A 19,466-nucleotide genomic window follows, 5' to 3' on the forward strand; every position below is an offset into this window, starting at 1 on the left:
GATGACTAACACAAATGAACTAAAGGTCTTAACAAATGGAAAACCTCAAACATACTCAAGTGGGGTTTTGGACTCAGTTAAAATACAAATGACAGAAAATAAATCTTCTAAAAAAAAAAGTTTATTAATTTATTAACAAATGTACAATTTCTATTCAGTGCCGACAGTATTTGCTACATACTTTGGTGTAAATCGGAGAGTTCCTCCCCTCGTTTCAACCAGGAACCAAGTGAAAAATCTGAGTCTACTCGGCCCTTTGTACTCAATATTGATACAGGGAAAAAAAATTCTCCGCCAATTGGTTGAGTATTGGCGTCTTACTTTTGAAATCCGACATGTACCAAAACCACTGTACAACTTCCTTTCGTCAACATTGATTGTGGAAAACCAACAGTAGGGCTTTTCCAAGAGACCTAGAAGCCTACATTCAACACCTGGTCAAGAATCAACAGCACATCATCTTCACATCCACATGGCAGGACAACGTTGCCAGCCAAAACCCCTTGATACGCTCTGTCTGGATCAGAAACATTAACCTGCCCCCCCCCCCCACAGATTCCCTCAATCCAACATTTGATGTAAAAAAAAAAAAAGGACTCGAGACAAGAGGTGAGCACTGACAAAGTAGAACACTTAGAAAAGATTTAATATTAATTAAAATGTACATCCTCTCTCTCCCAGGCTGGAACCCTGATCTCCTGGGAAGGTCATACAGGGCTGCTGTAGATCCCTCCTCCATTGGTCTCTGCGTTTTGAGAATTAAGTAGTTTCATAGTAGTTTCAGGACATTGTTCCAAAAGGGGATTTTTTTTTAGGTATTCCCATTTGCATTCCAAATCAAGTTCTGTGCTCTATTTCTCATTGTGAAAAGACACACACTTGATTACTGGCGGTCAGAGAACCACTTACATGTGTTCCAGAAAGTCATCACGCAGGGGAAAAAATAAAAATAGGGAAACTGCAGAATTTCTGCTCTCTTGCTCATATTTTGCATGAACAAAAAACCACCACAAGTACACCCAGGACATGAAAATATACATACATATATATTCATGAGATATATATATATATATAAATATATATATAATTATATATATATATATATATATATGTATACATGTATAGAAAACGTCTTATTTACTCCATTATGTACAATTTTCACAAGCAGTCCAGGAAAGGTTCTCAGAGATGAAGCACGGCTTCATTCAATTACTACTCTGCCCCTCCCCCCTCCAAATTCCTCAGAATCCAAAGTGTCAAATATCAGAAAAAAATAATCCAGGGGTACTCAAGCAATATTTTCAACCATTTCCCGTTTGAGACTGCCCAATCCTATGTCCAAATCTTCGATCCTGGCCATCGTCCGAAGCGTACGACGAAATGTTGATGGATGAAGCAGAAGGTGGGTGGGGTGGGCGTGTCCGTCGGAGGGGAGATGGGTGACAGGCCAGCCCACACGGGAGAAGTGCTGAAGCTCTAGTAGATAACCTCGTAGACCGTGGCCTTCTTGTCTCCAGAACCCGTCACGATGTATTTATCATCCGCCGAAATGTCACAGCTCAGGACGGACGAAGACTCCTTGGACTGTGCAACAACGTGAAAAGAACAAATATTAGAAGTCTGTATTGGTACATAATATTTTACTTCTAGGACTAGCTTGAGTAACATGTACAGAAATGGTTTCTGCAACTGACCTTTTTGGTCATTGCAGGTATTGAAAAAAATAATAAATAAAATAGTTTTCCTGCCAAGGGACCACGCCATTAGCTGTCTAGCCAACGCTGGCCCAACTACTGTGATGTGCGCAATCCCATTTCAATACACTAATAAACTCTCTTCAGCTAGAATTGTTAATTTCAGATCTAGATGTCTTAACACCGCTAAAATAAAGGAATCTATATTAAACCATGTCACCTAAAACAAACATTTAATACAATCCCATTAGCAGCAATGATGTTGGGTAAGCAACCTTTTTATTTTTGTAGTTCAAGGCAAATGAGACTAGAGCACATGCAGAAAGTATAGTATTTTTCATTATGATTTACCTGGAATATGCTCGCCCCATACGGAGTCCTCCAGGCATTGAGCAGGTTGTCCTTCCCCGTGCTGACAAACCACTTCCCTGGTAACACAACGGGAGAGTTGAAACAGCCAAGTGGACGCATGAAGCACACAAACTGAGACCACTAACTAAAGCTTCAAAACCAAATGCTGGCCTCTGGGCCCAATTTCTAAGTTATGGAAAGATTAATCCTAACAATTTGGTCACAAATGATATAACCTTCTTTACTTTAATATTAGTTCATAAACAAACAGACTAAATTATCCTTGAATGTAGGTTAGTTTGCATTTATACCACCACTGTAGCAAAGATATCTATTGTCGACACAGGCTCCCAATCTAGCTCGTGAGCACCCCTTTTTGGTGCTCACGATCGGAGTGAGCACGGAGTGCGGGATGTTCGCGCTTTTGCTTCCTTATATCACACCTTTAAAGTTTAGACCTCTAATGTTCTTGCCTACAATGTGTCTATAAAAGTGATGAGGATTCGTTGTCTCATCGAAAATGCTTGGTTAACGCTCCCAGTGTGTCTTTCCATGAACATGCTCCATTAAATCAGATATTTTGCCGTCAAGAAGTGTCCTACAAGGAATGATAATCATCAGTGTGTCACAACGCATTAAACAAACAATCTTCAGCACAGAGTGTGTTTGTGTGTGTGTGTGCGGAGTGTGCGCGTGTTTGTGTGCATGTGTGTGCGCGTGTCTCTCTTTGCGCATTAACTTACCGCAGTAGGCGAACTTGAGGGACAGAACACAGCTCTCGTGCAGGTGCAGCTGGTATTTGTCGGGCTTGGTGTGGTGAAGCACCTCCACGTTGCTACTCTCCATGCCCACGGCCAGCCACTCCCCGGTCGGGCAGTAGCCCAGCGAGAAGATCTGTAGCACAGACAAAAGTGGGTCAAGGGGTTGCATCAGGTACGTCGCTGCTTACGATGAGGGCCCCGACTGCCAATATTACTGTGCTCTTTTGCAATGAAGACCTGATTGCATCATAAAGGCCTGGCCAAATGATCCTTCGTTAAGTTTTTGACTCAGACATTGGAAAAAGATTGGAATACAGTGGTAGCACTTTGAAACCCTCACCCTCATAAATGACTACTCTTCACTTAAGAACAAGGAGGACTGTGTGTGTGTGTGTGTGTGTGTGTGTGTGTGTGTGTGTGTGTGTGTGTGTGTGTGTGTGTGTGTGTGTGTGTGTGTGTGTGTGTGTGTGTGTGTGTGTGTGTGTGTGTGTGTGTACCTGGGAGGTGAAGTCATGCTGCTGGAGCTGCCGGCCCTCCCTCAGGTCCCAGGACCGGACCGTGTTGTCCAGGCCCCCCGTCCACAGCTTGGTCCCGTCGTGGGAGATGTCGATACAGCTGGCCCCGTCCGTGTGCCCCTGGAACTGCCTGGGGTTACAGGGGTACACACACATCAGTAACACACAACCACTTCTAAAATCTCTTCAGAATTCTTTTATTTTTTTAGGAATTGGTAAACGCATGATGTGCGTTCAGCGTTGCCAGCGTTGCTAACCCTGAATTCCTTTGGACTTGAGAGCCGAGGCCAAACTTAGCATTGTCCCTACCCTTGGCGTAGCGGACCTCTCGAATTCTTCAACCTGATGCTGTTCTCAAAGTTCAAACAATTTCAGCTTTGCCACCAGTTGACGTGGAGCCCTCAAAGCGCATCCAATCAGATTACAGCTATTTTTGCTATTTTCCAACCCGATTCGAGAGAGAAAGAGACCCATTGAAGGTTCACTGAACGGCTTTATTCATTTCTAAACCTTAAACCATGATTTATGAGTAAAAAGCATTGGCTGTCTACTGAATGCCCAACATAGTATAATTCCAAGGCTTTTCTGGACGCTCATTATGTTTTCAGTTCACTATTGCTAAACAAAGAACCGAAAGAACTCCCTTCACACGGCTGGAAATATCCATCCTGATGGCGAACACACACACACACACACACACACACACACACACACACACACACACACACACACACACACACACACACACACACACACACACACACACACACACACACACACACACACACACACACACACACACACACACACACACACACACACACAGCTTTCTTTCAGACCACGAGGCGTGTCTGGGGGGCGACCAAAACAGAAGGCGGGGCAAAAGGCGTGTTCTGACCTGACGAGCGTCTGGTTGTGGAGGTCCCACACGGCGATGTTCCCGTCGGAGCAGCAGGAGAAGCAGACCTTGGCGTCGGGGCTGATGGCCAGGGCGTAGCAGGCCGGGGCCGACGACGTCAGCTCCGCCTTGATGCGCGGCGTCGGGGACGCCAGGTCCCAGATGGTCAGCGTGCTGGCCTCGCCGCCCACGATCAGGGTGCGGCCGTCGGGCAGCAGCTTGCAGGAGCGGATGTAGTTATCTCTGTTCTGGTGGAGACACGGACCGATGGGGGGGAGAGCTCATCATGAAAGGGGCAGAGGACGCGAGATGAGAAGACAAACCGTGACCACCTTAATGGGCACCTCGTTTCAGCTATCCTCAATTTCCTGGCAGGACGTTATTAAGACATATTAAGACTAATTTTGTCTTTCAACCCACTCATTTTTGTGTGATAACTTCAGCTACTTCCCTTTAAGTAGATGTTAAAGTATAAAGTGCTGCTACTCATTTTGTTTAATATATTTCTAGGAAACTCCTACACTTCCAGCAAAGGTTAAATGATTAGCTTGACTATGCAATTACTATACATTATGAGGAAATCACAGAGGGTAGGGAATCCCAATAAACTAAGATAAAACTGAAGATCAGGCTCCCCATTAGCACCTTACACCGATGCAAGGTGGAATAGATGAAAGCGCACACCTCAGAGATCCTATAAACTTCGAGTGAATTACAGTGCCGCAGGGGTACGGCAGCGTGTGTGCGCATACTTTAGTGCATGTTGAGTGAACTTTACTAACTCCTTCAGCGAAGATAAGTCCCATCCCTACTTAATACACAAGAGCAGCTTTTCGCTGACGAGTGAATTTTGCCTTTCTTTAAATGCAGCTCTTTCTGCAAAGGGTAAAAAAAAAAAAAAAGAAGTAAAGTTGCAGTTGTCAGCTTTAACGAGAGAAAGAGAGAGCCTGTCAGGACGCTGACGAGCGAGCGAGATAGAGTGAGAGATCAGAGAAGCAGAGGTTCCTGGGTGAATTAAAACAGCACCCTGGTGGCTCCATAAGAACCCATCAGAGGCTGACCTCACTTTAAATGGGCTGTGCGGGTGGAGGCAGAGTGGAGGCATCAAACTGAGCAGCCAGGAGTGGGGTAGTTATGAGAACGTAATGGAAAGGGTAATGGCGTAATGTTAGACGGGGTCGGCCGATCAGAACATTACATTTCTTTTTCCCACGCGAGCATTTTTCTTGCATTATATAGGATATAATTCCAATCTCAATTAAAGTCGAGGAAAGCAAGTGTGGATGAAATATATCAACCGACTCTCTGATTCAATTTATTCATGTTATTATATAAGATACTTTGGTATAAATAGTATTAAATATGCTAAACATAAACATGACAGTGAAACAAAATTCTCAAATCGAAAATGAGGGTAATGCACCAAACAAAATGTCTATAAATAGACGGTGCTCACCAGGCAGTCGAGCTGGGAGACGGGGCTCTTGCTGCCCGGCTGGCTGATGTCCCAGATCTTCACGCAGCCCTTGCCGCCGGTGTAGACGTGGCGGGTGGGGTTACTGATGGTGACGGCGCACACCACCTCACCGTGGCTCAGCGTATTGATCTGCCGCGCGTGCCGCGGGATGCCGGGACCAATCAGCGCGTCCGGAGGGAAGGGCACCGGCTGCATCTGGCCGTCCGCGCTCACGTGAAAAGAATAAGCCCTGGCCCAGGGGGAGGGTCAAGGGGTCAAGGGGTCAATGCGATGTACAGCCGACGGCTTGAAACATGACATGCATTAGCTTTTTTCATTTATTAAAAGGGCCTTCCAACAGCCGCTTGGTTTTCAGTTTGTTTTTTTCTCCATAACCACACACTTTTTAAAAGAGCCACTTTTCCCTCACCATTCGCATTCCAAAGTTTAATGCTGAACACCAAACTGTGAAAACGGGTCCGTTTGCGGAAACACGAGAACAAGATGGCAGGTACTTACGGTTTACCCCCAGAGATGGAGGTGAGGCTGGCGGGGATGCCTGGGGCCCTCATGTGAGAATGGGGATCAAATCCGGCCTATGCATGCAGCAGGGGGAGAGGAGCCCAACGTTAGCAAACAAGCTATTAGCCTGCAATGCTAAAATGCCGCTAAGCTAACAGTGAAATGTGCAGACATGGCTGGTCTAGTTCTGCAGCAGGCTGTGCCCCAGGGAAGCTCTGTTGCTTACATATGAAGGTACATTTTTCTTCAAAGGCCTAGATTACAATGCTAATCACATTTTTGCTTTAGGGGTTGATCAAACAAAACGCCCACGTCACCATTGTTTTTTTTGTGGTACCCCGCACCTGTGCCTAGCACTTATTGAATGATGCCTCCGGTTTTTCTGCCTTTTTTTCTTTTATCGTGCTTAATAGTTAAACGTATGTTCAACTATTTGCGCTTGGCATGGCTTACAAAATGTCCAACAACGGCGAGAAGCAGATTTTGGCAGTGTTATACAATAGTCTTGTTTAGCCCCTCGCTGTTTCGGTTCAAAGACGACTCTGACAGTCAAGCTACCAGCTACCTTACTCCCCACTCGTAAAGGGAAACCGATGAGACGACAGCAAGACAATTCACAACTGACCATCGGCGAGCGGCCATAGGCGGCCGCCGCGGCAGCGCTCATCTGCGGCGAGATGTGAAGGCCGGCGTACACCCCGGGGTTAGTCAGGGCGCCGTTCATCTCGTGGTGGCCCATCATTGCGAAGGGCGCGCCGTAGGAGCCGGCGATGGACAGCGGCGTGCGCAGCGCAGGAGCAGCTGAGGAGGCGGGAATCACCAAGGCACGACAGGCATCAGATATTTATCCATTGAGGCGTGTGTTTATCAGGGCGTGTGTATGGCGTGCGTGTGTCAAGTGTACCGATGGCGTCCATGCCCGGGGGCTTGCCCATGGCGAGGGGCCGTAGTCCGGGTGTTGAGCTGGTGCCGGGTGTGGGGGCCTCGTTCCTGGGTGTCGGGGTGTTGGACTTCAGCCCCGGCGTGGACGACTTGTCGTTCTAGGGGGAGAGGAGATTCTCCTTTAGCTCGAGCAATCTTTTGGTATTTTCTCATTTTAACCCCGAAGGATCGACAACGCAACCGTGTCCTGAAAAACCCTTTGCCCAGGAGGGCTGGAAAACAATCCCCTGCGGAGAGTGGAGAGTGGCCCCCGGTGGATAAAGGAAATCCTGAGGGGAGCCGAGCCAAAGGCACTGCTTAATCCAATCCTGCACTGACACTTTATTACAGGCCGTGTCTGCGCGCGTGTGCATACGTGCGTTTGCATGGGCTGGTGTGCATATGGATCGGGGGTCATATCGGCACATAGTTGAACCCTTTGCTTAGCATTCAGTCTGGAAACAAGCTGAACGCCTCCTCTTAATTTGTCTTTGCCGATCCCGGGAGAAAACGGGAACTTCCTCGGGTGAACGGCCCTAATTGAGCCACAGAGAATGAGAGCTACAGCGTTGCAGGGGAGGCGGAGGCGGCCATTGCGCAGCTCTGAGAGCTGGCGTCAGGCTACCTGGTCATTACATCCCACAGAGCACCGTGGACCGCCGGCCGTACAGCTGTGTAATGCGTCTCTGAGACGGAGTGGAGCGATAGATTAAAGGATAAAAAAGACGGAGGGGATTAGGGAAGACGGACCAGAGTCGACTGCTCCGGTGCCGCTGCGCCTCGGGGGCTACTTATTGCTTGGGGGAGGGGAGGACCCTAGGTAGAAATTGCCATTTATTGGCTAAGCTATTAAAGGAGATCAGGGGTCATCAGGGATCAATCCCCCACCCCGATGATACACCGCCCTCTGCCCGCCCTGCGGGGTAAGCCTGTGCCGTCCACTTGGGCACTTGACCAAAGCTGCTTTACTCTCCCGCCCCCATCTAACCATCTGAGCCCACTCCTCTTCCTCGTCTACGGCCACCTCATCGGCAGACTCACGTGGGCGTGGTCCTTGGCTTTGGAGGAGGGCGTGCTCCCCGACGACGTCACCGAGGCGGGGCTGTTGGGCCCGCCGTCCTTCTTCAGCACCCGCGATTTGTCCAGACCGTTCTCTGGCGGCGAGTGGGCGGGGCTAGCCCTGGGCGTGGCCGGGTCCTAGAGACGGAGAGAGAGCGCGGGACACAGAGTGAAATAACAAGAGATACAAACACAAGGACTCTGAGCCAACAGACCAGAGGAAAGCCAAAGGCCTATTTGGGAGTCAAACAACTGGGAGCCACGTGGGCAAATTATACAAACAGACACAGGAAGACTTTCAGGAACAACTAATTAGTTGTGGAACAACCAATTCTACACATTAGGTGTAAGTTAGGTGCATCAGCTGTGTGTAGTTTACCGGATCCTCACCTCATTGGACACATCCACCACCAAATCATCGCTCTTCTCTCCATCACTGTCCTGTAGGGGAGGATATAGCACACTCAGCACGCCTTATATACAGAAACCTATATCTGCAGTGGACTACGATCAACTCGATCCAAGTATAACAAAGTATGACGCTCATGATAGGGCAACAATGATTAGTCAGTGATTCGATAAGTGGAACAACAGAAATCGAATCTATTCCAATTTTGATATTCGCTTAATCATTCGCGTACAAATAACAAATATTTGCTGCTTAATGTTGCAATTCAAATATTTGGTTCATAGATCATTGTAAGAGGAAAAAAATTGTTTTTTCGTGGCTGCTTGTCAAATACGCTAGCAGATTTAAGACTTTGAACTCTGGTAACTTGTGGACTAAATGATTAAATCGAAAGAAAATAAAAGTTTGATCAATTGACAAAAAAAAAACCTAGCCCTATTGTGTCCAAACACACACCTCAATAATACTATAATTTCTTTAAGTGCTACAAATGCAACATAGTCTGGCAGGTAGTGTTGTTTCGAATTCCACGGCTGCTGAGAGAGAGAGAGAGAAAATGGCGGGAGCACTCACGTATCGACTCATGCTGTCCTTGTCGTCCACCTTTCGTTTCTTGTTGTCCAAGCCGTAGTCCGAGGAGCCGCGGTGCTTCTCACTGGCCGCGCGCAGGCTGTCCGACGGCGACACCGAGTTATTCTGCCCGGCAACACAACAACAAGCATCACGTTAGCCACAGTCCATCTGCTTTATTTTAAACCAACCGCCAAGAGGATCTAATGACGTAATATAACCACAACCGTGTATCCACTGCCCACCTACCATGTATCTTTAAGAAAATCTTTATATTAGTATACATCTCAAAGCCAGCTAATAAACTCAGCTAGCTCAGAATTAGTGAGTTTATGATGATTGTAGGGTCATGGGCCTAAACCCCACATGATTTTCCTCGTCAATACATTTAAATTCATTTAATAGATATAGTATAGATAAAGATTCTGCATTGCTGCTTTGACAAAAAAAAAACACGAGAGAGAGAGAGAGAGAAAGAGAGAGCTAAGCGAACTGGTTTGCATTTGGTTCGGATCCTTTATATTGATATGCTTTACATGTGATCACCAATCAACCCGGGAGTGTTAGTAGACCTGGGAGAGACCACCACTGAATGAAAAGAACTGGCTGTGGATTTCACTTGTGGCTCCAGACTGCACAATAGCGACCATGGAGCAAGCAACCTAATGCCGTCTGAGAGGGGAAGTGGAGGATTGTGGGAAGGCTCTAGCCAGCCAACAGCTAAGCCACTGAGGCATGGTGATAGGGGAGGGGAGGGGAGGGGAGGGGAGGGGAGGGGGACGGAGTTCAGCTGAGCTAACATGTGTGCTTGTTGCTGGTGCACGGTGTAAAAACACAGCCAATGTGATGAGACAAAATAAGACATTGAGCAAACACACACAAACACACGGGTGTTTACAAGGGGAAAATATATGATAAAAAAAGCAGGCTATGTTGCTCAAAGCTATGTGAAGCATGGGTTTTAAACTGGAACCAAGTTATGTGAATATGACACGCATACCTGATGACACACAGCTCATCCAAATAAAAAAGAGCAACTCGGGCAACAGGCAAACGCCAACCAAAACAGCATGGATAAGAGGAGCCATTGTATGTGTGCGTGTGCGTGTGTGTGAGTCAAAGAACAGGAACCCGTGTGTGAGTGGCTTCAAAAGGACATAGTCGTGAGTGAAAAAGCAAGCGATGAACTGCGTGAGTGAGAGTCCTTGTGAAATGCGAGGAAGGAAGTAAAGGAAGAGGGAGAAGGAGAGACGGGGGCACAGTCGCCTCTCATCCGCCAACCCGGGGAACTTGATCAAGAGTGGCATGTGAATGGCAACAAAGAGAGCGGACAAAACGGTGCCTCAGAAAAGGGCCAAGAGAGTGACAAAGAGAGAAAAAGAGAGAAATAAAACCGAAGCCAAAAACCAGGCCAAAAACAGAGAATGGACTTGGAAGCCAGGTTGAGTTAGCTCCCTGCTAGTGGGCATGGCCGGCCCGGGCTGGCACACGCTCAGAAACTGCAGAGGAGGCTTTTCTTCCCGTCTTTTTTTATAGTCTGGCCACTGATGCGTTGGATCTGCCAACCAGCCAGACAGGCGGAGGGTTCTCGCGCCCACACGAGTGTCTATGTGCCTTTGTGTGTACATGAGCGCAGGTGCACCGGTGTGCGCGCGTGCGTGCGTGTGTGAGGGAAAGCGAGAGTGAAAGAGAGCCTTGAAGCCAGTGCAGTTTTATTTAATGTGCCATGCCAATACTGTTCAACAGCCTGACAAATCCCAGCCTTCACCAGCGTGAGCAGAGGGGGGGGGGACATCAGAATGCGGATAAGATGAGACAGAGACAGAGAGAGAGACAGAGCCGATCAGTGTTCGGTGGCACGTTGCCGCGAGACCGCTGTGGGGCCCTCCTCTTGGACGTCACACAAATAATCTGACACACAAACACACACGGACACAAAACCCCTCAACGCCAACCCCGCCAATTACCACCATTCAATCCTTCCTCCAAATACAGACATGAATGTCCCAATTGTGTAAACAAAAAAAGAATCGCTCCATCGACTAAAGAATCTACTGCGGCGATACAAGTGAAGTTCCAGCAACCGAGCGCGTAACCTGAGGACGGAAGGTTGTCCCTGTAGAAGGACGCCACCCGCCTGTGACGGGTGTCTCTTGGAGCACATTAACCCTGCCGATCCCTATCCCATGACCCAAAGAGAACTTGTGCGTCAGTGTGTCTGTGTCGAAAGTGTGCGTCTGTGTGAGTGTGACGTTTCTAATCAGCAGTGAGTTGGAGGAGGTAGACGGTTACTGTTTCCTGTTATAGACATGGGTGGGCCCATTCAGGCTGGACACTCGGTAGCAACTCAATCGGTGAGCGCTGAGTGAAGGAGAGATTCTGGCCATCTAATAAACAAAGACTTCAGACGTAGAGCAGAGCAGTGAGAGGTGGAGAGGGAGAGGGAGAGAGAGAGAGAGAGAGAGACAAAGCTACAGCAGTGAGATAAATAAAGACAAATAAAGGAGGCCGATATAGTCCACCAGAAGAAGGGGGGGAGGGAAAGTAGAGCCGTGAATGAATGGTACGATCAATAAACAAGCCAAGGAGAAGAGAAAGCCGGATGGTGGACCCCGACACAGAATACAGTAAATCCATGGGGGGCGGACGAGGACATGCAAAGTCCCTTTTAATTGTGCTGAAATTAAAGACGCCGTCGGGGCGCTAATCCGCCGCCAGTGATGGGACCCATTTTCCAGATGGATCCGATAGTGCCTTTAGAACTGGCCGCAGTTGAATCATTTTGTTATTTGATTTTGGTGAGCTTAGCAGAGCTACGCCCCGCACCGTTGGGCTTTTACACAGGGAGAAGGGGTTAACATGTGGTACTCGCATGCCAAAAGGAGCTCAGCACAAGGAACAAAGGGGACTTAGTAAGGACATGTAAAACAAAAAAAAATAGACATGGAAGGAACTTAAAAGGACAGGGAACGTACCGTACTTGACTCGCGCTCTTTCACCAGGGGAATGGCCAGTGGAGAGTGAAAGGATGACGGACCAAGAGGGAAAAAATTAAAACACGAGTTAGTATGGAAGGATTAACAGTGGGCTACAGTAGGAATCTACAAAAGTACACCCGTCCACAACCACAGGCGAGGCACGCCGCCTGGATATCGTCCAGGCGGTTAAGCGCCTGGACGATAATCGCTGTAGTCTTGTTCTCGACACCGAAATGCAGCGTGACAACCTCCCACTCTACCAACACAGCCCATCTACACCGCCATGCGTCGCTGCAGCCTCCCCCTCCACTAAAATACCTCCACACCGACAGAAAAATAAATGTAATAAAAACAAATGTCAGTCAGCCCAGAAGGAGTGTACTCCCACCGTGTGCGTTTCTAGTTTGGAACCTGACCCTCGTGCATACGTAATGTGTCCCCAGCCCTGGGAGTGTTCCCGTGGACGACGCCGTGTTTCCGTGCGGCCGGCGGTGCTTCTCCTCACCTCTGTGCTCCAGGTCGTGGTGGTTCTTCTCATCCTTGACAGGCAGATGGGCCTGGCTGCCCAGGGCCCCCAGGGCCAGCAGGCCGGAGCCCGCTCCGGTCACAGGGGGCAGGCCTGGGGGCTGGAGGCCTGACGGGTGGGGGGGCAACTGGATGGGAGGCCCGTGGGCAGCGTGAGAGAGGTGCTGGGCCTGGAGCTGCTGCTGCTGTAGCAGAGGAGGGGGGAGGGGGGGGGAAACAGAAGACAGGACAAGTGGGTCGGGCTGGGAAGAGAGTCCATGACTGACGTGATGCATGTTCATTGTTCTGTTTGGGACATGGCGCAGCTTGGCTGCTCAAGACGCTCCACCTGAACCTGGAAGTGGGCTAACCTGGGTTCATTTCATTCCCTCTCTCTTTCAACACCCTTTCCATGAAGAAACCCAAGAAAATCGATACATCTATCAATAACCAGCAACAGGGCATAATAATTCTATGCGCCAGGCGTCGAACAATGACATTTCCAGTCAAATTTCTGGTACCAATGGGATACCCGTCAAGGCGTTCCCCTATGCATGTCACGTTATTAGGCGTTGAAGAAAAATCTAAAACAAAAAAGGCTTTGGGTTGGTGCTCTAGGTTCACGTTTGGTAGTTCCTGCAGCCAAACTACTCTGGTTTCTGCCCTACACCATCTTAAAACCTCAATATCTCTCAAGTACAATTCCCCTGGTGAACTAGGAGAGCTCAGCCAACCCTCCCGTTGTATGATGTTAAGCAGACACCGGAGAACACGCACACGCACACACACACGCACACACACACACACACACACACACGCGCGCACCCACGCACCTTATCGTCTGTAGGAGTGGAGACAAAGGAGTGCAAAGATGGACAGGAGTTAAAACATCCACTCAACCGACAGGGAAGAGAGTACTTTAAAACCAGGTTAAATAACACTTAGCCCATCCATCAACTGCCTCTGAGAGGCAACAAAGGCAGAGACAATACTGGGAGAAAAACAATCCTAGCTAGCTAGAAGATTTTTAGCTTATCAACAAGCCCAACAGCCATATTTGGGGAACATGAAGGAAACCAAGGAGACCGGTGTATATCTAAAGTCTTTATGGGGGATTAAGCTTTGTCCCCAAGCAGAATAAAAAACTAAAAACAAAGCCATTATTCAAAAGGCTCATTATGTTGTGCTAGACCCACAGCGGTAAAACGGATAAGCCACGTAGCTGCAGCATTGCCAAATCGATATTGAACCGGTGCGCCGTGCCTAGGCCTTGTTGTGATGAAAGCGATAAAAAATGAGAACGACGAGCGAGGGGAGGAGAAAAAAATAAAGTGAGTGAGATAGTAGGGGAGGGAGGTTAAGAATCAGAAAATAACAAGGGAATGAAAGAGAGCGAGGGATTGAAGCAGCGACATCCCCGTTGAGTGTGCCTAATGAGAAAAGCATGCGGGGATGATCATCAAGAAGCCTCATTAGCAGACCATTGCTGAATAGAGCGAGAGAACAGAAAAAAAGAGAAAAAAAAAAAAAAAGGGAAAGTACGGCGGCGTTGAAAGCAATGAAAAAAAAAAAGAAGAGGAAAATAAATTGCTTCCATTTCAGTGTTCACGGTTAAGGAGCCTGGCTTCGTCTCACACTTATCTGTGTTTTTTTCCCCGTTTCTTTTTTCATTAAGTGCAAAATGCCGTCTGGGCTTACACAACTTCCACGGGAAACATGCAATTAAAAAGGTAACCAGGTGAAGCAGACTCCCTGCAGAACCGGGCAGAATGAGCGCTAAACCCAGACGGGCTGACAGCGGAGCTAACAAGTCTGGAAACCATTGCCAGTTTCCCTTTCCCCAACGACCTGCCATGGGAGGTCAGGCTAGGGAAACATAACAGCCTTTATCTCTGAAAGGCTGCCCCGAAAAACCATTCCTGTTGACTGTGATTTACGATTCTCTTGTCAGTGCCATGTTTTGCTCTTTTATGGAGGTCATTTTATAATCTAATCTCTTACCCATCAAACATTTATGTAGTCGTAGCATCGGTTTATTGTTCTACGGCCCTCTTGCTTAAGCAGATAGTGCCGCTATTATTAAGTTAACGGTTTCAAAATAGTTAACTAAGAACAATGCGGCTAGATGCTCAACACACTAGCTCGCTAACCACGTAGGCAATCCGCCATGAGGAAGTTTCGATGCCCACCAGCGGTCCAATGGCGCAAGTCTTTCCCCCTCTTCTTCAACACACTTTTAGTCTCTCTTCACTGTACCGTGCATGAAGTCACAGAAAAATGCCTAAAGACTGGAGGAATTCAACAAAAGCAAAGGATGAAAAATGAACGTTTGTCCTCCCCCTTTCCAAATAGCATGCACACAGGAGAGCCAAATTCATTCCTTCACTCTTTGTCCACCACTCTTTGTTTTATACACATTTACAATTAAGGCTAGGTGAATAAGCAATGAACTACGGCGGTAGCTTATTCTGATACTGTTCAAACCATGGTTAAAAACAGTGGTAGCAGGTGAAGCTTGTCAAGTTATATGCCCAACAAGCTGCAGCTGACACAGCACTATGTCAACGCAACGGGAACTGTGATCCCCCTTTACGTGAGGGAGAGGCAAAAGCACTTTGTCGTCTGAAATAGTGACCTGTGCTTATGACTAAACCTCATTGACTAATGTTTAGTCAGGTGTGGCTCACACGTGATCACGTTTGAAGAGCAATGTATGCAAACCAAAAAGACTTGGCTCCCTGCAAACAAAGTGTGAGGTCAAGCAAGGAAAAAAAAAAACGATAAGTGGGTATTGTAAAGGTTGACGTTCTGTCTCCGGCAGATAAGAAATAGACCCAAGGACTGTGGTAGTTGATAGATAAGATTAAATGCCGACAGTTACTGGCTTTCTCACCATTATCAAACAACAATCCAGTCTTAAAGCTGCTGTAGGTATGATTTGAGGGATGCAGAATAGAACAGAAGAGAGAAAGACATTACAAATAAAAACACCCAAAACTAAGGGATAGAAATAATACCATGATTGGCCAGAAATGAGCCAGGAGCAGTCCAAACTCTTAACAGTCTGAAACAGAGGGAGGCGCAATCAACCAGAAAATATATTCTGGCAGAGCATTTCACTCACTCAATAGCTGACCGGGTGGCTAGGGTGTTTCTAACAAATGAGGAATGATCTGAAATATTACCTAAAGCAAACTCTTAGATTAAGTTCCAATGCACCTGAGGGTACCAAGTACACATACTTATTCTCCCTGTTTTTTGATAGTTGATAAAAAATGTGCAATGCTGTTGACGCGTCAAAACATGCAATCAAATTACAGCCTCCGTTTTGCCACAACAATTACCATTCCTCGACCTGAACAAATTACCAAAAATACGCTTATGTTTTAGAGGGCGACATGTTTTTTTAATTCCCTGTTCAATGAAAGGCCACACATAATGGTCTCTGTGTGCTTTGAGGGGGCAGGCATCTGCGGGTAGGGGCCGGAAGCGCTAAAGCAATGTATTGTTTATTGGCCAACAGTCACCTTTACTGTGGTGTGGGACAGGGTGAAAGGTCCTGCATTCCCTCACATAACACCGTGACACATAGCACCTGGGGGCCCCTCCTGGCAGCCATCCAGCAGGGAATTACACCGCACTTATGAGGACTACTGTAGCAGGCTGGCAGGCGCACACGGACACACACAACCCCACACACACAAACACACTCACACACACACACACACCCACAAGATTGATCACCTGCCATGTCTTCCAACTAATTAAACCATTTCTTTCCTTGCATGTGTTCTCACACACACATTTTTATAAAGTGTGTGTGTGTGTTTCTGGCAAGAAGGTGGAGCGGGTGTCTGCGTGCCTGTCTTAATGGAGCATGGGGACAGGAAGCAGCCAGCGCTGAGACAGTCATTTGAAAACACCAGAAGTAATTATCTTGGAAACAGGGCTTGGGTGAGGGTGTAAGGGGGGCTGGAGCTCCTGGCTCATTTCCCGTTAATTGAATCTCGATATCTGCCTCCGATTAGACGGGACCTCTACTACTAGCGCCTAGCCGCTGGCTCACCACTATGACCGAGAGGGCCAATCAAAAGGCCCAAGCCCTCCATCTGGGTATTGGAAACCAGCAGGCCCCTTTTAGCTTCTAAACGAGAACAGATGGTGTCGATCTCAGAGCGAGAGAGAGAGAGAGAGAGATTGGGTGGTTGGGGGAAACCAATCACTGGCTATCCTGTTGACAGCCTGGAGGTGGATGGGTAGGGTCAACCACATGGTCGGATTCAGGGCTAGACCTGTGATATTGAGTCAGCAGTATCTGACCTAATTTTTACCTTTGCATTCTTTTATTTATAAAAAAACGGGGCATCGTCTATACTAACTTAGCTCATGCAACAACTGAGGAAACATCCAGCCCTCGAGTCTTAGGACTCATGCTCAACCCGGGTGCGTACCACGCAAATCCCTGTTCCAGCCATGATACTATCTGGTATCTTAGCCACTTGGATTCCCTAATGCTATTGGGTCAGAGGTAGGGGCAAGGCTGCTGGCTGCAACCTCTTATCCAATTAAAGCAGTCCAGGCAAAGTCTGAAATCGGAGACAAACACTGATCTGATCATGGCCTGACACATGCTTAATCATAAGCGGTGAGCCTGCCTGACCTGCCAAAAATCACACTGTCACTACTGCATGAGATGTGATGAAACCTTTATAAACTTTTTTTGTGTAATGTGATCTTAATATATATATATATTTTCTTATCTACCCATTCCAAGCCTTTTATTCAATTATTGAGCACTCAATGTTCATGCCAGTTAAAGGTGCAAAGCGTAGAATTTAGTGGCATCCAGCGGTGAGGCTGCAGAAGACAACCAACTGAATATATAACCCCCTTACTATTCTCTTTACTAGATCATTTAAGTGAAACTTGTTTCTATCGAAAACGAGTTGTCTCCAGAGCCGTTGGTCCATTCAGGGCTACTATGGAAACATGGCAGGGCCTGGCAGATTACCTACTCCCTATGTAGATATAAAGTACTCATTCTAAGGTAATGAGAAAACAGCCATTCTTATTCCCATGGGATACATACTATACAAACTATAAACACTTATGGCCTTTATAATTCATTTATGCCAAGTCTGTCTTGCCAGATGCCACTTAATTCGCCACACTTCACCCATTATTATGTTTCTTCCTTTTGTTACTATGATTATCATCACAATTTCACAAACAATGCAAACATTCATTCAAAACTTTATAAACCAACAGAAACGGGGGCCAATCTGCACGACTATAGTGGGTGATTATGCTGCCGTAAGTACTTTAAAAACGGAGAAGATCTAAATTGTTGGCTATGTGAACTCCCAACAAATTTCAAATGTGATGCCCTTCCCACCATACAATCTGACTGCTAATCGCTAGCTTATCGCAAATACCCTAATGCCGTCTGAAAAAAAAGTCTCCACTGACTAAGAGCTACCACTCACTGTTTGTGTGCAGATTTGCCCCCCTGAATCCGAGGTGAACTGAAGAAAAAAAAGAGTATACACACGGTTAGGGGCAGATTGGGAAGTCCACGTACCCCGATGATGGCATTCAGCTCGGTCATAGTCACCTGTTTAGCTCGTTCTACAGCCTGGGCCACCTGCTGCTGGTGCTGCCCAAACACACATACAGACACATACACACATATTAAAACATTACATTATGTTACCCCTGAGTAAAAAACTGATAAAAAAAATATTAGCTTCCCCTAACACAATACCCACACAACATCAGTAGTAAACGGACCAAGTCAGCTAACTGCTACATTGTACTACAGTTATATTAATTGCAACACTGTCTGACACAATCTGTAGCTAATAAGTACAATGCTCGATTGGCAGTGACTATATGGACGCCCATTGGTCATTTTCGTGTTCCACAGAACTGTCTAAATGTCCATTACATAAACACATGTGCTTTTCTTGTACAAATAAAATAAATAAAAATAGATTTCTCTTGGCATTCTTACCTCTTGTGACAAGAAAGGCATAATCTGAGCCAGGATTGCATTGAGACGCTTGGCAATCTCAGTCTGTAAGAGAAGAGAGAGAATACATCATCAGCGACTATAGGTACTCGCACAACAAAAGTGACTTCCATAGATATATTTCTCAGAAGCATACAAATACTCAAAACACTTCAAACAGAAATAAAAAAATGTCTCTGTCTAAAAGTCCATCTGCTCCCCGTAATTGTTAACTAAATGCGAGCCGTCCCTGATCGCATTTGGTCCTTCCTCTGTCCTGCCCTCTGGTAGATGGGGCCTTATTTCATTAGGAGGCTCAAATATGCTAATGCCATCTGGCTGGAGAGAGGCTAATCAGGGCCATACTTCACAATTACTGCCCGTGGAGGGAGCTGGGGTCTGGGGCCAGACAAGCTAACTCGCCGGCCTTATCCATCAGGGCTCTTGCTGGCTTGCCGAGAACAAGCCGGGATAGAAAGAGAGTCTGGAGTGTAAGAGGATACCCGGGTACCCGAGTGAACGAGGAGCACTTTACGGAGCACGGGATGGAAAAATAGATGCGCAGCATCCAAATGTCCAATGGACCCGACACGCCATATCCATTTGCCCTTTTTAAGAAAGCTCCGGTTTCCACCGAGAGGAGATGAGGGAGTGGGGGGGGAGAAGCACAAACGCATAGAACAGGACAAAGGGGGAGATGAATGAAACTGGAGAGGTGGAGAGAAGAGGAATAGGGATGTATTAAAAAAAAACTGCTCTGATTTGAAAGCAGAGTAATGTGGTTTGACCGAAGCAGGAAAGGTGAACTAATTGATTTG

General features: G+C 47.0%; 1 protein-coding gene across 11 annotated transcripts in view; it reads right to left on the reverse strand.

The window, feature by feature from the left end:
• Nucleotides 1–79: 79 nt before the first annotated feature.
• Nucleotides 80–19,466, reverse strand: part of LOC130403202 (transducin-like enhancer protein 3-B) — a 27,756-nt gene continuing 8,369 nt past the window's right edge. The window contains exons 6-22 of one of the 11 annotated variants that reach the window (XM_056607426.1): nucleotides 18,652–18,714; nucleotides 18,253–18,294; nucleotides 18,125–18,163; nucleotides 12,638–12,841; nucleotides 12,132–12,191; nucleotides 9,160–9,282; nucleotides 8,568–8,618; nucleotides 8,160–8,315; nucleotides 7,102–7,237; nucleotides 6,823–6,998; nucleotides 6,195–6,271; nucleotides 5,676–5,925; nucleotides 4,220–4,467; nucleotides 3,304–3,451; nucleotides 2,789–2,939; nucleotides 2,046–2,122; nucleotides 80–1,584 (exon numbers count right to left, since the gene is read on the reverse strand). In XM_056607426.1, coding sequence (XP_056463401.1) covers nucleotides 1,477–1,584; nucleotides 2,046–2,122; nucleotides 2,789–2,939; nucleotides 3,304–3,451; nucleotides 4,220–4,467; nucleotides 5,676–5,925; nucleotides 6,195–6,271; nucleotides 6,823–6,998; nucleotides 7,102–7,237; nucleotides 8,160–8,315; nucleotides 8,568–8,618; nucleotides 9,160–9,282; nucleotides 12,132–12,191; nucleotides 12,638–12,841; nucleotides 18,125–18,163; nucleotides 18,253–18,294; nucleotides 18,652–18,714 — 2,109 coding nt within the window. In that variant the 3' untranslated portion in view covers nucleotides 80–1,476. Of the gene's footprint in view, nucleotides 1,585–2,045; nucleotides 2,123–2,788; nucleotides 2,940–3,303; nucleotides 3,452–4,219; nucleotides 4,468–5,675; nucleotides 5,926–6,194; nucleotides 6,272–6,822; nucleotides 6,999–7,101; nucleotides 7,238–8,159; nucleotides 8,316–8,567; nucleotides 8,619–9,159; nucleotides 9,283–12,131; nucleotides 12,192–12,637; nucleotides 12,845–18,124; nucleotides 18,164–18,189; nucleotides 18,295–18,651; nucleotides 18,715–19,466 lie in introns of all 11 variants that reach the window. The other 10 variants (XM_056607425.1, XM_056607432.1, XM_056607431.1 and 7 more) reach the window with 10 other exon arrangements.

The sequence above is a fragment of the Gadus chalcogrammus genome, chromosome 14 (assembly GCF_026213295.1).
Source record: "Gadus chalcogrammus isolate NIFS_2021 chromosome 14, NIFS_Gcha_1.0, whole genome shotgun sequence".
Classification (NCBI taxonomy): domain Eukaryota; kingdom Metazoa; phylum Chordata; class Actinopteri; order Gadiformes; family Gadidae; genus Gadus; species Gadus chalcogrammus.